Genomic DNA, 12832 nt, shown 5'->3' on the forward strand with positions numbered 1-12832 from the left:
GCAGTGCCTGCATTGGTGGTGTCCTGAGTCTGTTCTTGAGCTGCAGCTTCACTCAAAGAGCTGAAGTCTTCCCTTCCTCGGTGAGCACAAAGCTGATGCCATGGAGCTGTACCATGCTCACTTGTCTTCCCGTAGGCATCAGTTTGCATTTGCACGCCAGGGCTGTGTATCTAAAGCTCCATCCTTCAATCCTAGAAGGAACTGGACTGAAGTTTAAGTTGTATACTTGGGCAGACCACTGCAGATGATTAGTTCTAGGGTGCAGCAGCTGGACTGAATAGGTTAGATGTGTGTGTGTATACAAGGACAGTTTTCGGGTAGCTAAAACCAGCATTTGTCAGATAATGACTTCTTGTGGTGTGGTATACTTGTAAGACTGCAGGCATCTGCAGTTACTCTTATGGATAGTGGTAAATATTAAATGTGGCAGATGGGACAAGAGTGTTCAATTCCAGAACACAGTATGGAAGTGGAAGTGAATGTGTTTTGTGTTTGAATTTTATTTAGTTTCACCAAATTAGATTAATTTAAATTAGACCCACCTCTAAACCAGCAAGGTGGTTAAAATTTAATTTTAGATTTTGAACTTTTTAGCAACATTTTTACAGGAAGGATTGAGACAAATGATACAGTTTTAATCCCTGAGAAGCTTACTTTAGGACAGTGTGCCTCATCATATGCTATTTATGGCATTATTTCGTATACAAGTGAATAGTTTAAAGCAAACCTGTTGTGAGTCTAGTGCAATTAAAAAAGAAGTGCCTATAGAAAATTAACGATCAAATAAACTAAACTATAAAACTTCTTTTTGGTAGATGTCAATATTTAAGTACTACTGGCAAACCTGTATTTAAAAAAACAACCAGAAGCCACGTGAAAATGCCAGCTGAGATTTGTCTCTGCTGTATTAAATGTTTCATAATTTGAACAGTTGAAATTGTGTTTTCAAAGTCTCGTTCAGGTGAGAGGCAGATGGCCTGTTTTGGGGGGCTGCACTTGTCACCCCTGTGTGCTGTTTGGGCGTGTACACCTCTGCGTCAGGAGCTCAAAACCAGAAGAAATGGTGAATGACCTGACCATTGCATAATACAAAATTTTTAATCCACACAAATTTTGCCATTGACATAGTTTTATGCTTTGTCTGAAGGGACTTTGTGTACGGACTAACACGCTTGACAGGAGCAATTTGGCCAGAGCCCGTGCCCTCTGGAGCCTGACTGTCTGCCAGGCTCCTGCTTTTCAAACTCTCCTCTGCTTCTAGACTCACAAGATGGTTCTTTTGCTACTAGTCCAGCTTATTCTTTAATGATGAAGAACAACACACTTTATAATAAACATTTTCTCTGTAATTAAACAAATCTTCTTTGAAGAGGTATTACTTGTTACTGTACTGGGTGTTTCATAGGGCCCAGCTATTTGTATATGTCTCAGAAACTACTTTTCTGTGTCTTCAGATGTTACATCTTGGGCTGCTTGAAGTTTTAATGGGATTTGTAAAAATTATACGTTATGAGTGTTTTTCTGGTTATGGTAACAGCAACAAGCTTGTTCACGTGGCTTCAACAGCAAGTATTCTATTTTGTAGGCAGGCCTAAGTTCATTTGAAGTGCCAAAGAATAAAAAAAAATCATGACTATAACAAGACCAGGCATTTCTCAAAGTATACCACAAGGTCCAGATTTTTAGGAAAGAATTCTGTCCTTTGCAAGGATTTTTTTTTTAAATAAAAGATATATGAACACAAATAACTTCTGTTTTCTCTTAGCATAGCAACAAATCCCAATGGTTCAGCTGTCATAACATTATACATTGTACATTTATGAATGTGTTGAAGATTGTATCCCAACATTCAAGACAGTGACAGATACAATTTCACTTAAAAATTTGAAACAGATGGTAGCATTTAAATACAAAATTATTTCATTCTTGTGAACATTTAAATGTCCCAAATTTAGACACAATTTCTAAATGTATGGTGCTTAAAAGAAAAAGGCAGGTTTTAATGCAGTGGCTTAAAAACTGAAAGACCCTGCCTTTCTAACACAGTCTATCCTTCCTTTGAAAATCCAGGGCTCAGTTTTCAAAGCATTGTCTAGGAATTTAGCCTGCGACCCCCATTGACACTAATGGGAATTGCATAGCTAAGCCCCCATAACATCACTTTGAAAATCCATTTGTTGTACCAATTCAGAAAAATAGCATAAACTACAGGGAGACATTCACAGATCAAGAGAGCAATGTACACTTTGAAATACAAGACGGATGTGCGTTATTCCAGTTATGTGATCAGTAGAGGGGATTCTGAAATTCACCACATTCACAAAATAAGTCACCAGGTCTAAATAAAACAAAATATTTTGGCATGTGGCAGGCAGACTTGCTAACCAGGCTAACAAGATGTTTGTCATCAGTAATGAACACCTACTGATTAAGTGATAATTGTGTTTGGTTGGTATGGTGTTATTCTACAGTTAGCAAACTCTCTTTTTTTTCTTTCAAGCTGGACTTAGGTATCTACGTTTTAAATAGCTCTGTTGTTCCTTTGCAACTGAGAAATGTTCAGAGTAAACAAGACTTGTCTTTGTCCAGTTTTGATTCTGATCCTGGTCCTTTATGTTTTGTTTTCCAGTTTAGTAAGTGCTCTCATGGTGTGCATGCTTTAATTAACAGGAGCATAACTTGGTGAATAATTATGATATTATCCCCATGGTCATGCTGACAGTTTTTGTTGGAAATAAGCGTATACCTGTGTAAAATATGTTCATGTATACTTGTGCATGAAACCTAAGCAAAGATTAAAAAAGTGTTGTTGTTGTGTAGCTGTGTTACTGCAGTGCCTACGAGTCCCAGTCATGGACCATGGCCCCATTATGCTGGGCAGAATATAAATAAGTGTTTTAACAAAAGAAAGACAGTGCTGCCTCAGAGTTCCCAAAGCAATGAGATTATAGCTCCACTGAAAGGTTAACGTTATGTCAGAGATTATGAAACAGCAGCAATTCTGGTTGACAGGCTTCCTTTTGGGTCCTGAAACCCATTTGTCCTTCTTAAAACAAGGCGGGGTGGATTGTACAGTGTGAGCTCCTTGGAGTAGGAAATGTTGAGAGCTGGAACATTTGCGAGTGGCTTTTGTGAGTTTACTGTGTTTAAAATGAAAAACTCGCCTTCATGTTTGGTGCTTGTTAGCTCCAAAGCCCAATAAACATAGAAATAATTGAAATATTAATGTGTTTATTCTGTCTTTATCTTAGGGACTGAAATGATACATAGATAGCAATAGTCTTTTTTTTTTTTCCCTAGGCCAAAAGCCATGCATCCTCAAGGAAAAAAATGTAATGTTTCTTCTGTATTCTTTCCTAAGAAAAGATTTGGTGTAGCTTGCAGTTGTATATGCTTGGCACTATTCATTTCCCAGAAGAGTTCACGTATTCTAGGCTTTGGGTTTTTTTAATTAAAGAGGTCAAAATCCATTATATCAAAATTTCAAAGAATTTGCCAATTAGCTGTAGTCTGTGATGCCCAGCAGGTGGCTTTTATACTATTAAAGGGAGATTGTTTCCATCTCTGATCAAAGCGAAAGCAAAACAAAAGAAAATATAGAATATTTTTCTGTACACAGTGCAAACCACATGCTGTGTAAATTATGTGAAAACTGTACATGAGAGACTGTTCAGTCATCCCACTTCAAGAAAAGGTTCTGTATATTTTCACGCTGGTCCTCACGAGGATTTCAATTGTAATGTCTAAGTCTGTTTAGTTTACTGATTAGCTGAGAAGGTCAGACAGCTTGCTATTTCCTAAAATGAAGACTTTAGCGTTTTTCTTATTTGAAAGGAAAAGTAAGACTGCACAATTAAGTAGATAATTAATTTACTAGAAGTGAAATTAGAAAAAGCTGAGTGTGCTGGAATGTTTAAGATGCAAAAAAATTCCAATTTGCACTTTTCAATGAATCTAAACTTCCCCGATTTTTGCCTACTTAAAAGAATGTTTGTGACCTTTTGACCCTTTTGTTATCCCTTACTCAGAAAGGCCTTTATTCTGTAAGACTTAGGTATAAAAAAATAAAAAGAGCATTAATGGCGTAACAGTCCTTTCTGATCACCCTGTGTAAGATGTTTATGCAAAGTGTCAATAGAAGCAATTGGCCTAACAGTGTGACAACCTGCTTTGCTTGGAAATGGGCTAATCTCCTGTTTGGGTTATCCAGAGGTCAGGTAAGGATTTCTTTTTTCGCACTCCCTGTAGCGCATGGGTACATAACCTGCAAACACTACAGGGCAGAAATCAGAAGCAATTGAACCCAAGGATGCCACAAAGCATTTTTAGTTAATCCGGACCTGTTTGCTTTTCCTGATTTTTTTTTTTCCCTTCTGCCTTCTTTTAGTTTTTACGTTCTCGGTCCTATCCCAGAGAGTCGGTTTGAGCATATAACACATAATGATGACAGGGACTCTACCAATTTCATTATCTGCTGCTTCACTGTGTTGGTTTTTCCTTTTTTTTTTTTTTTCCCAAACAGGCATCATCCCACTCTTTTTTGAAGTTCACGTGGAAACCTACTTTAAATCTCAGTTTTTGAGGGCTGCCCCCTTTGCCCTGTCACAGCAGGCTGGAACTCAATAAGAGCTCAGGCAAGCGTAGCGGGCCGGGCAATGGGCCTTGGCGGGCTGCACGCTGTGAACTCCTGCCTCACTGAATCAGCTTCTGTGTGTTTTTATAACTGCCTTTTTTTTCCCTGTTAATTATGCCCCAAGGCTGTGGAAAGACAGCATTTATCTGTTTCAACAGACTAAGCAGCAAGTGTTCTGACATGTTTATCAGGCAAATTGTACCTGACAAAAGGTAATTACACATGCAATCAAGTCCAGAAGTAACTGGGTGATTAGGGGTTAATAAACTGTTTAGCATAAGAAATATTCAACTTGTGAGCAAGGAGAGTAGGCCAGAACTGACATAACTGACAGTGATATATTAAAAGAATTACTTTTCATTGGATAGAATATTTGACTTTACTGAAAGGTAAGTAGGAAATTAAGTGTACAACTCAAGTTTTATCTCCAGCTCCTGAATCACTGGTGCCATTTGTACAACCAAAGCTGTTTGCTGATGCTCATGCTGCTTCAGAAGATATTGCAGCTTGCCCCATTCCAACTTGCATTAAGCTACCTTTATAATTTGCAATTAGGATTTTTGTAGTATAACTAGCACAGGGTCTAATGGACACTGCCCCCATTTCCATCTGCAAAGCTCACGTCTCCTCCTTCTGTCTGTTGCTGTGCTCACTCTGTGCATAGCTATTTCCCAAAGTTGCGTTCTCTTCCAAGATTATTCCTGACAGTTGCCCAAAAGTAAAAAGGAAAGGGCATCTGTATGATATCTGAGGATGTGACAAGAGGCTCAAATGTCATTGAAAGGCCGGATGGTCGATTCCAGCAGTTCCCAGTGCACAGAATTCTCACGTAATTACAAGATGGCCTAAATACAGGACTATGGCTGAGCTGCTCTGAACTTTAGGTAATACAATACAAAGCTTTAGTGAGCAATGATAAAGAGTAATTTCTATTCAAACATGGCCATATCACCTAGATACTGGGAAAATGCTAGAGTACTAACTTTGAAGAATAGGTGCAAGTACCCTATTTGAAATCAGAATTCTGTCCCTAAAAGTTTAAGATCTTTTCCTCTCATAGCATCAATATGTTTGTCATAACTGATCCTGTTAGCTAACAAGGTCTTACAGTAGGAGCTCTTTTAACCAAAACATAGTTTAGTATTTTTTAAAATAAGTCTTCCAATTAAAAATAGCAGTGTTACCTGTATAATGTGAGAAATTACTATAAACTTTTACGTAAGTACACATAAACACCTTTTCTTTTCCAAGTGATGTTTATTTCTACAAAGAGACTTAATGTTAGACATAAAAGGCATCTAGAAAATACCTACACATGAAGGGAAAATTACAAAATCAAAGCATTGTAGAGCATAGTTCAAAATAAAAGTGCAGTACAGCAACCAGAGGCTTAAGTTACCTATAATGTTAGAAGTATATATGTGACTAATAATGTAATGGTTTGGGAAAGCAACGCTGTTGCACGTATAATAGAACAAACGTGCTGCTCTCCGATCATCAGTCCTGATGGTTCCAAGATGTTGGATGAAGGTTCCCCTTATATCACACCTTTAGAAGAAGCAAAATGCTCTAAATAAGGTGGAAGTGTAGACTGTATCTTGTAAATGTAAGTAAGTGGACAATATATAGGATATAATATATATTCTGTGTGGTGTATAGGAAAAGCTAAAGCTTGTTCCTTTTTTTTTCCTTGTTCCTTTTTTTTTTTTATTTTTTTTATTTTTTTTTCACAATGACTCAGACACACATACATCTCTGCAAATTGTTCCTAGTCAGAAGGGAATAATTGCTCCTTGCTCCTCGGGAAGCATATTCTGCTTCATTATAAAATACTCGGGTATAGTATTGCCTGTCTGAGCTTATTCTTATTTTTCATGGTTATTATGGGATGAAGAGCACAGCAGTGCCATTGTTCTTGGGTAGCAGAGTACATATATTTAGTTTATTCAGTGCTTCACAGTGTTTTGGCTGCAAGATAAGCTGGTTCTGACTGGACACTGACTGCCTTGGGTGCCTCCTTATGTGGGGCTGAGACTGCCTTTCTGAGTTTCTTAGTTCTGAGGTTTTTTCCACACATGTTAACTTAGGAAAGATGGATGTGTAAAATAAACATGTTTCCTATTGTAATTTCCAGGCAAGTTGTGCACAGTCTAACCTTAAAGGAGTTGCAGCCAGTATCACTGGTGTGATATGATGTGATAAACTCTGTGGCCTTTGACTGATTTTTGAGGCTGGGAAATGCTTATTGCCAGGACCTACTGTTTGCCCATATTTATCTTTTGACAGTGTATGCCCCCAATGCGGGGCATTCCTTGTTAGACAATACTTCTCATTTTCAATTACTGTCTCAGTAATAGTGAAAGCTTTAATAAATAAAATAGTCGTAGGGAAATGTTGCTTTAACTTGGCCTTGATTTGATCCTTGATGCTGCAGTAAAAACCACTGTCACAGAACCAGCAAGCTGTCCTGTGCTTCATGTGCATCCTATGTCTGTGGTCAAGACAGTCCCACTTTTTCTATATCAGGAAGAAAAATTAAAATTATTAATTTAAATAGGGCACACATTTGTGTAGCAAAAGATGGTGTAAATCAGAAAGGAACAGAGCAGCAGAAATGAAAACAGATTGGGAAACTAACACCTCTACATTGTTGCTGGAGTGAAGGTGAATTCGGTGTTGTGTTGTGCTCAAGTGAAACTTTGCATGAATGGATTGAAGTTACTTCCCACCACCCATGTGGTGGTCCTGGAGCCAGTGTGTCATTTCTGCTAGACTGTCCTCTCTGCCACTGGCTGCTGGCCAACCTGCTCCCCTCACAGAGCGCCTGCACTGGGCTGTGCAGCCACTGAGCCTGGGTGCCAGGGCAGATGCAGGTGATAGGAATGACCAGGACACAGATCCCAAGAGCTGCACACCAGGCAGCTCTTCCCCACCCCACAGCATGCAGTACTTGCTGTCCAAGCCCACTGCATACAGCACTATGCCACGGTGCAGAACTGTGGCCGTGAGTGGGACAAAATGCACAATGCATAATCGTGCACAGCAGCAGTCTGGTCTCCAGCAGTGTCTGCAGCTCCCTGCCACATTTAATCCAGATCCAAGGCATGATTGTTATACTGCAGCCCCTGAACAGGTTCACAGAAGGAGGGAAGGGGGCTGTGACTGAGTGGCATGTGTCATTTGATTGCATGTTTGGGCCTTTGAGCAACATGCCACATGTCATGACAGCTGCTTGAATTTAAGAGATGTATTAGCATGAGGTTGGTTGCATGCAGCTCCTTAACCATGCATGGAGCAGGGAACGAGTGCTGGGTACATCACCCGTGTCGATAGTGTCTCTTTGGGTGTTCATTCTTTAGTGCCAGGACTGCCTTGGAGTGCACAGAATGTTTCGTGTTCTGTGTGACATTTTTTTACATCGTGTTGAAAAACAACAGACTTCATGGTCAGTTTAGAGCCCTACATGCTTACCTGTATTTGGCCAGGTGACAAATGAGGTGTAATCTTCCAGTCATCACTATCACTGAGATTTCCCAGAGCCATGGCACAATCAGTTGAGTCAACCATTGAAATATGAAACTCACTCATGCAGCATTGTCAAGGAAGTTTATTTGAACGTGTCAGCACTGTAATTGTGTCAGTCATCAATGGCTTTGGGCTGCACATTGCTAGCAGGATACCTTGAGATACCTTTCACCCAGATGAGCTTCAGGGTTGTTTAAGATTTATCCAGAATCCTCGATTTCAATGGTACAATAGGGATAAGAAATGAAATCTTGCACTTCTTACTCACTGAATACAACTGCAGGAACATTGGTCTATCCTTAAGGACCATGTCCCATGTGGAGCCCATGACAAGTAGCACTGTAAGTAGCAGTAAGTTATTAATCACCAGATTATATACTTTGTGTTCCTGTCAGCTTTATCCTCACCTCTTGTCTTGTGCATCTGCCTGTCCTATCTTTCCACTCTTTTGGTTGTGCTTTAAAACACCTCTGTGAGGACTGGGCACCATGAACTGTGTAATACAGGTAATAACAAGTGATGAGTAACATGCAGTAGCAACTGAGGCTGTGAGTTTCCCAACTGAGTTATCAAGCCTTCCCAAGTCTGTTTGCGTGGTGACTGAAGGCATGTTCTCAGGAACTCAGTAAAATTGGTGGGGTCCATCTTGAGAAAGAGCTTTGTGGGAAAGAACTGTTTGAATTTGACCTTGGTGGTTATCATGGATATCTAGTCAGCAGAGAGTGAAATTGTCTCCTTGGGTTTTAGATCCTTTCACCCCTGTGAGATAGTTAAATGTAAAATGTAAGTGTCGCTGAGGTTTATAAGGGTCCCTAAAGGTCTTTGGTATGACAGAGCAGTAGGTGTGTTGGAGGTCCATTATGATGCTAGGAAATGTTGCTACCTAGTCCTGAAAGATTACACTGCAAATGAGGAAGGACTAATTAATTAGAAAATTATATGTTTAAATTAGACACTATATTTGAAAGTAACATAAGAAAGTGGTTTGGAAGTGGAAAAATTTGCAGAAGAGAGGCATAGAAATTTTAAGCTGGGAAGACTGGATGTATGCTTTTATTCTGTAAATGAATTGGTGTTATGATTTTGGGCATGAGCATTACTGGACTCCTCTGACAGTTTGTCAGGCTGAGAAGTTTGAGTAAGGCAAAGTTCTCTGGGGTGCAGCCTTCCTCTTAGTGTAGCCTGAGAAGTCAGAGGAGTGGGCTCCTGCTGCACCTCTGCCTGTGGGAGCAGAGGCTGCTACTGTTGTGTCCCAGGTCTGCTAGCTCTGGTCAGGCTTAGCAGAAGCAAATGTTTGAAGTTAACGGTTCTTCCTTGAAATAGCAAAATGATGTGACTTGCTGTAGTCTGTTACATTTTTTCAAGTGATTTTGTTGCACAAAATCCTATTCCAGCCCACCTTTCCAGCATTACTGATTCAGCAGGTCTCCAGGCAAGCGGGGCTCTAGGTTACGCTGAGGACCCAGCTCAGCAGAGCAGCCACGGGCACTGCGTGCTGGAGTGAAGTGTTGTTAATAGTTCCCAAGGCTTTTTTTAACAGTAGGTTTGGCTAACATGGGACAGCCTGAGAACAAGCCCTTGTTAGCCCTCAGCAGCAGGACAAGGCCAGGCACCAGACGCAGGGGGAAGCTGGGGCGCCCCACCATTGACGTCAATGGCAGTGGGGCCCACTGGCCCGCAGGTAGCCGTGGGAAAGGCATCCCCGAGCGGGGCTGCCTGTGCCCTGGCAGCCTGGGCAGGGTGCCCAGCGGTGCCTGGCCTGCACCCCGTGATGGTGGAGGGGGAATTAGGCTTTGAGGGCCGTCAGGGTGCTGGAGGTTCAGCATCGTGTCTGATTGTAAAAGCAGGCTGGTTTATTGTTGAACAGCGGCTCTCAGATCATGAGTCCAAGACCTGATTTGAAACTGCAGCCAAGCGTAGTACTGTGCTTGGAGACTTTTTGTTCCTCCACTGAATTGTTTGGGTTTGTTTGGGCCAGAAGTGTGCCCAGGGCTTGGTTCTGAGTTTCAGGGATCAGACATAATGGAGACTGCAGCCAGGAGGTGTTTAATTCACTTTAATTCGACTACCTGAACCGCGTTTAAATTAGTGTGAGAAGCAGCAGACACGAGCATCCCTGTCTTGCTCCCCACGGTAAAGCAAGTTCCTAAATACTAAAGCGTGAAGCCGTCAGCATCCCCTCCTGGGGCCAAACCTGCACAGCCACCTCCCTGCACGTTGAGGGAGGTGAGAGACATAAAGAAAGAAATGGGCAGGTGAAGGGGGGTGGTGGCTGGGCTCGGCAGGAGGCTGCGCCCGGCCTCTCTCCGCAGAGCCTTCCGCACTCCCTCACCCTCCTCTCCCCCCGCAGCTCCTGGACCTCTTCATGGTGTGGGACTGGTCCACCTACCTGGCTGACTACGGGCAGGCCACCTCCAAGTACCTGCGGGTCAACCCCAGCACGGCCCTCACGCTCCTGGAGAAGTAAGTGCGGGGGCCGGAGCTGCGGGCGCGGGGATGCGAAGCGGCGCCGGAGCCGCCCTGCCGGGAGCGGCGGGGCCGGGCCGCGGGAGCAGCCGGCGGCTGCCCGAATTGCCGCTCCAGGGAAGGGACACGCTGAGCTTTGGCCGCGGTGAAGCCGGTGCGAGCGTTTCGGGAGGGCAGGGTGAGCAGGGCACGTTACCGGCAGCCCGGTACCAACCTGCTTGTAAAAACCGCATCAAACAAAACACGTTGCCGTTTAAATACGCTTTCTAACAGTGTTTTCTCTCCTCTCCTGTCTGCGATGAAAATGTCTTTTGCAGAGTTCACAGAGGGTATGTATGGCCTATATTGTTAAAAATATTGTTTATATAATTTACTTAATTTCCCGAATTTCGTTTTTATATCCGTTGGTACGGGAAATCAGCAATATAGATGCCCGTTATTGATGGTGAACAAAATTCACCCATTCACTGAGTCTCAGTTTACCATGGAAGCAGATGATACTAATGGGTTTTTTGACTTGCTTCTCTCCTAAGGCAATTGGTAGGATCAGGGTTCTGCTGAAGGGGTATTTGCTTAATACTTACAGGTTATTTGTGAAGTCGTATTTGTTGAAACGAACACATTCTGCACTTCTGCATTGCAGAAGTTTAATTAGTTTAATTTAAGAATGCATAGTGAACAGGTTTTGTAATCTTTCAGTTCTTATTAGCAGAAAGATCAAAAGAAGAACAGTAGTAAACCGATCTAAATAGTCAGATTTTTCCTTTTCAATTTATGTTTCTAATGTGTTTGTCATTTGCTTTTTTATTTCTCTAGAATGAAAGACTCCAGCAAAAAGAACAACATTTTTGCTCAGTTCAGGAAGAATGACCGTGACAAACAGAAGCTAATAGAGACTGTAGTAAAGCAACTTAGGAGTTTAGTGAATGGTATGTCCCAGCACACATAGGCCTCTTAAATCAACAGTATCTCATCACACCAAGAGGTGTTTCTTATCCGCTATTTCTGCTAAGCAAATGGTGATACCAGTTAGGACTTTTGTTTGACAGAGAAAAGGAAAAATGCAGTAGATAGATTGTACCTGTAGTCTTCAACAAACAATTCTTTGTACGTATTTTTAATGGGTTAAATACTATTTTGTATATTGTAAACAAATGGTGAAAAATGAGGTTGTACAATAAAAACCAGCGCAGTCATATTGTACATGGAACTGCTGAACTGTAAATATGTTATTTAAATATCTGCAGATATGGTGTCCAAAATTTTGCTCTGAGTAGGAATTATTTGAGAAATGATCCCTTAGTTGCTGTTTTCTGGTTGAATCCTAATTTAAAGCTTTTAAGCTTGAGATACTTGTGTTTCAGATACCGCTTATTGTTTTCCTGCATTAAATGTATATTAGCCCTAAAGTGATTGGACATAATTTTGTATACCAGGTTTTGTAGTCTGAAGGTATGAAAAGGTGTTCTGATTTTTACTACCTTTAAAAACTACCCGAGAACTAGACTTGATATCTGTTTAGCATTAGGATTTACAGGCTTTGTTCTCCAAAAGGGTTTAATCTTGAGGTTGTGAGTGTAAATAACCATTTGATTTCTTTATAATGTGACATGTTGTTTCGGTTTGGTTTTTTTCCTCAGGGTTACTATTTCTAACTGTACTTTTGTAAGATCTCGGGGTCTTTATCCCAGGTTGCAGTAAGGAATAGGTTTGCCGCTGTTGGTTTTGTGCTGCATCTGTTTGTTAGTTTGCGCTTTCTCCTGCCAGCCCCATCCCAGCGATTGGCATTTTGTCCCACTACCGGTCTCTTTGCACTGTCCCCTCCTGGCTATTTCAGACAGTAAGAGAATGTCTAACAAATACAAACCAAATGGAACGTGTAAAAATAATGTACATTTTCGCTGTATTTTTAAGTTATTGACGGTCTAAATACAGTAATATAAACCTCACCCGTATTCCTGTTTAATTTCACACACCGGAACACACCTCGGAGCTGGTTTCGCGGGACCTGTGCAGGTCCCGGCTCATTGGTGATTTACCCGCGGGGAAGGCGGCCGGGGATCCGCGCGGCCCCGACGGCGGGGTGCGGGCCGGGAGCGCTGCAGGACCGCCGGGCAGCCGGGGCGGTGGGACCTGCGGAGCAGGGCTGGGACGCTCCCTGGTCGGGGGAGCCCGGGACGGGACTCGCTACCTGGGCAAGCTGGCCCG

General features: G+C 41.8%; 1 protein-coding gene across 4 annotated transcripts in view; it reads left to right on the forward strand.

Moving 5' to 3' along the window:
- Nucleotides 1-12573, forward strand: part of EXOC6 (exocyst complex component 6) — an 85858-nt gene extending 73285 nt beyond the window's left edge. For all 4 annotated transcript variants that reach the window (XM_041461101.1, XM_041461100.1, XM_041461102.1 and 1 more), the window contains 3 exons: nucleotides 10509-10621; nucleotides 10942-10953; nucleotides 11441-12573. In XM_041461101.1, the coding sequence (XP_041317035.1) occupies nucleotides 10509-10621; nucleotides 10942-10953; nucleotides 11441-11573 (258 nt within the window). In that variant the 3' untranslated portion in view covers nucleotides 11574-12573. The remainder of the gene's footprint in view (nucleotides 1-10508; nucleotides 10622-10941; nucleotides 10954-11440) is intronic.
- Nucleotides 12574-12832: the final 259 nt, after the last annotated feature.

This window comes from Pyrgilauda ruficollis, unplaced genomic scaffold, assembly GCF_017590135.1.
Source record: "Pyrgilauda ruficollis isolate IOZ18807 unplaced genomic scaffold, ASM1759013v1 scaffold15, whole genome shotgun sequence".
Taxonomy (NCBI): Eukaryota; Metazoa; Chordata; class Aves; order Passeriformes; family Passeridae; genus Pyrgilauda; species Pyrgilauda ruficollis.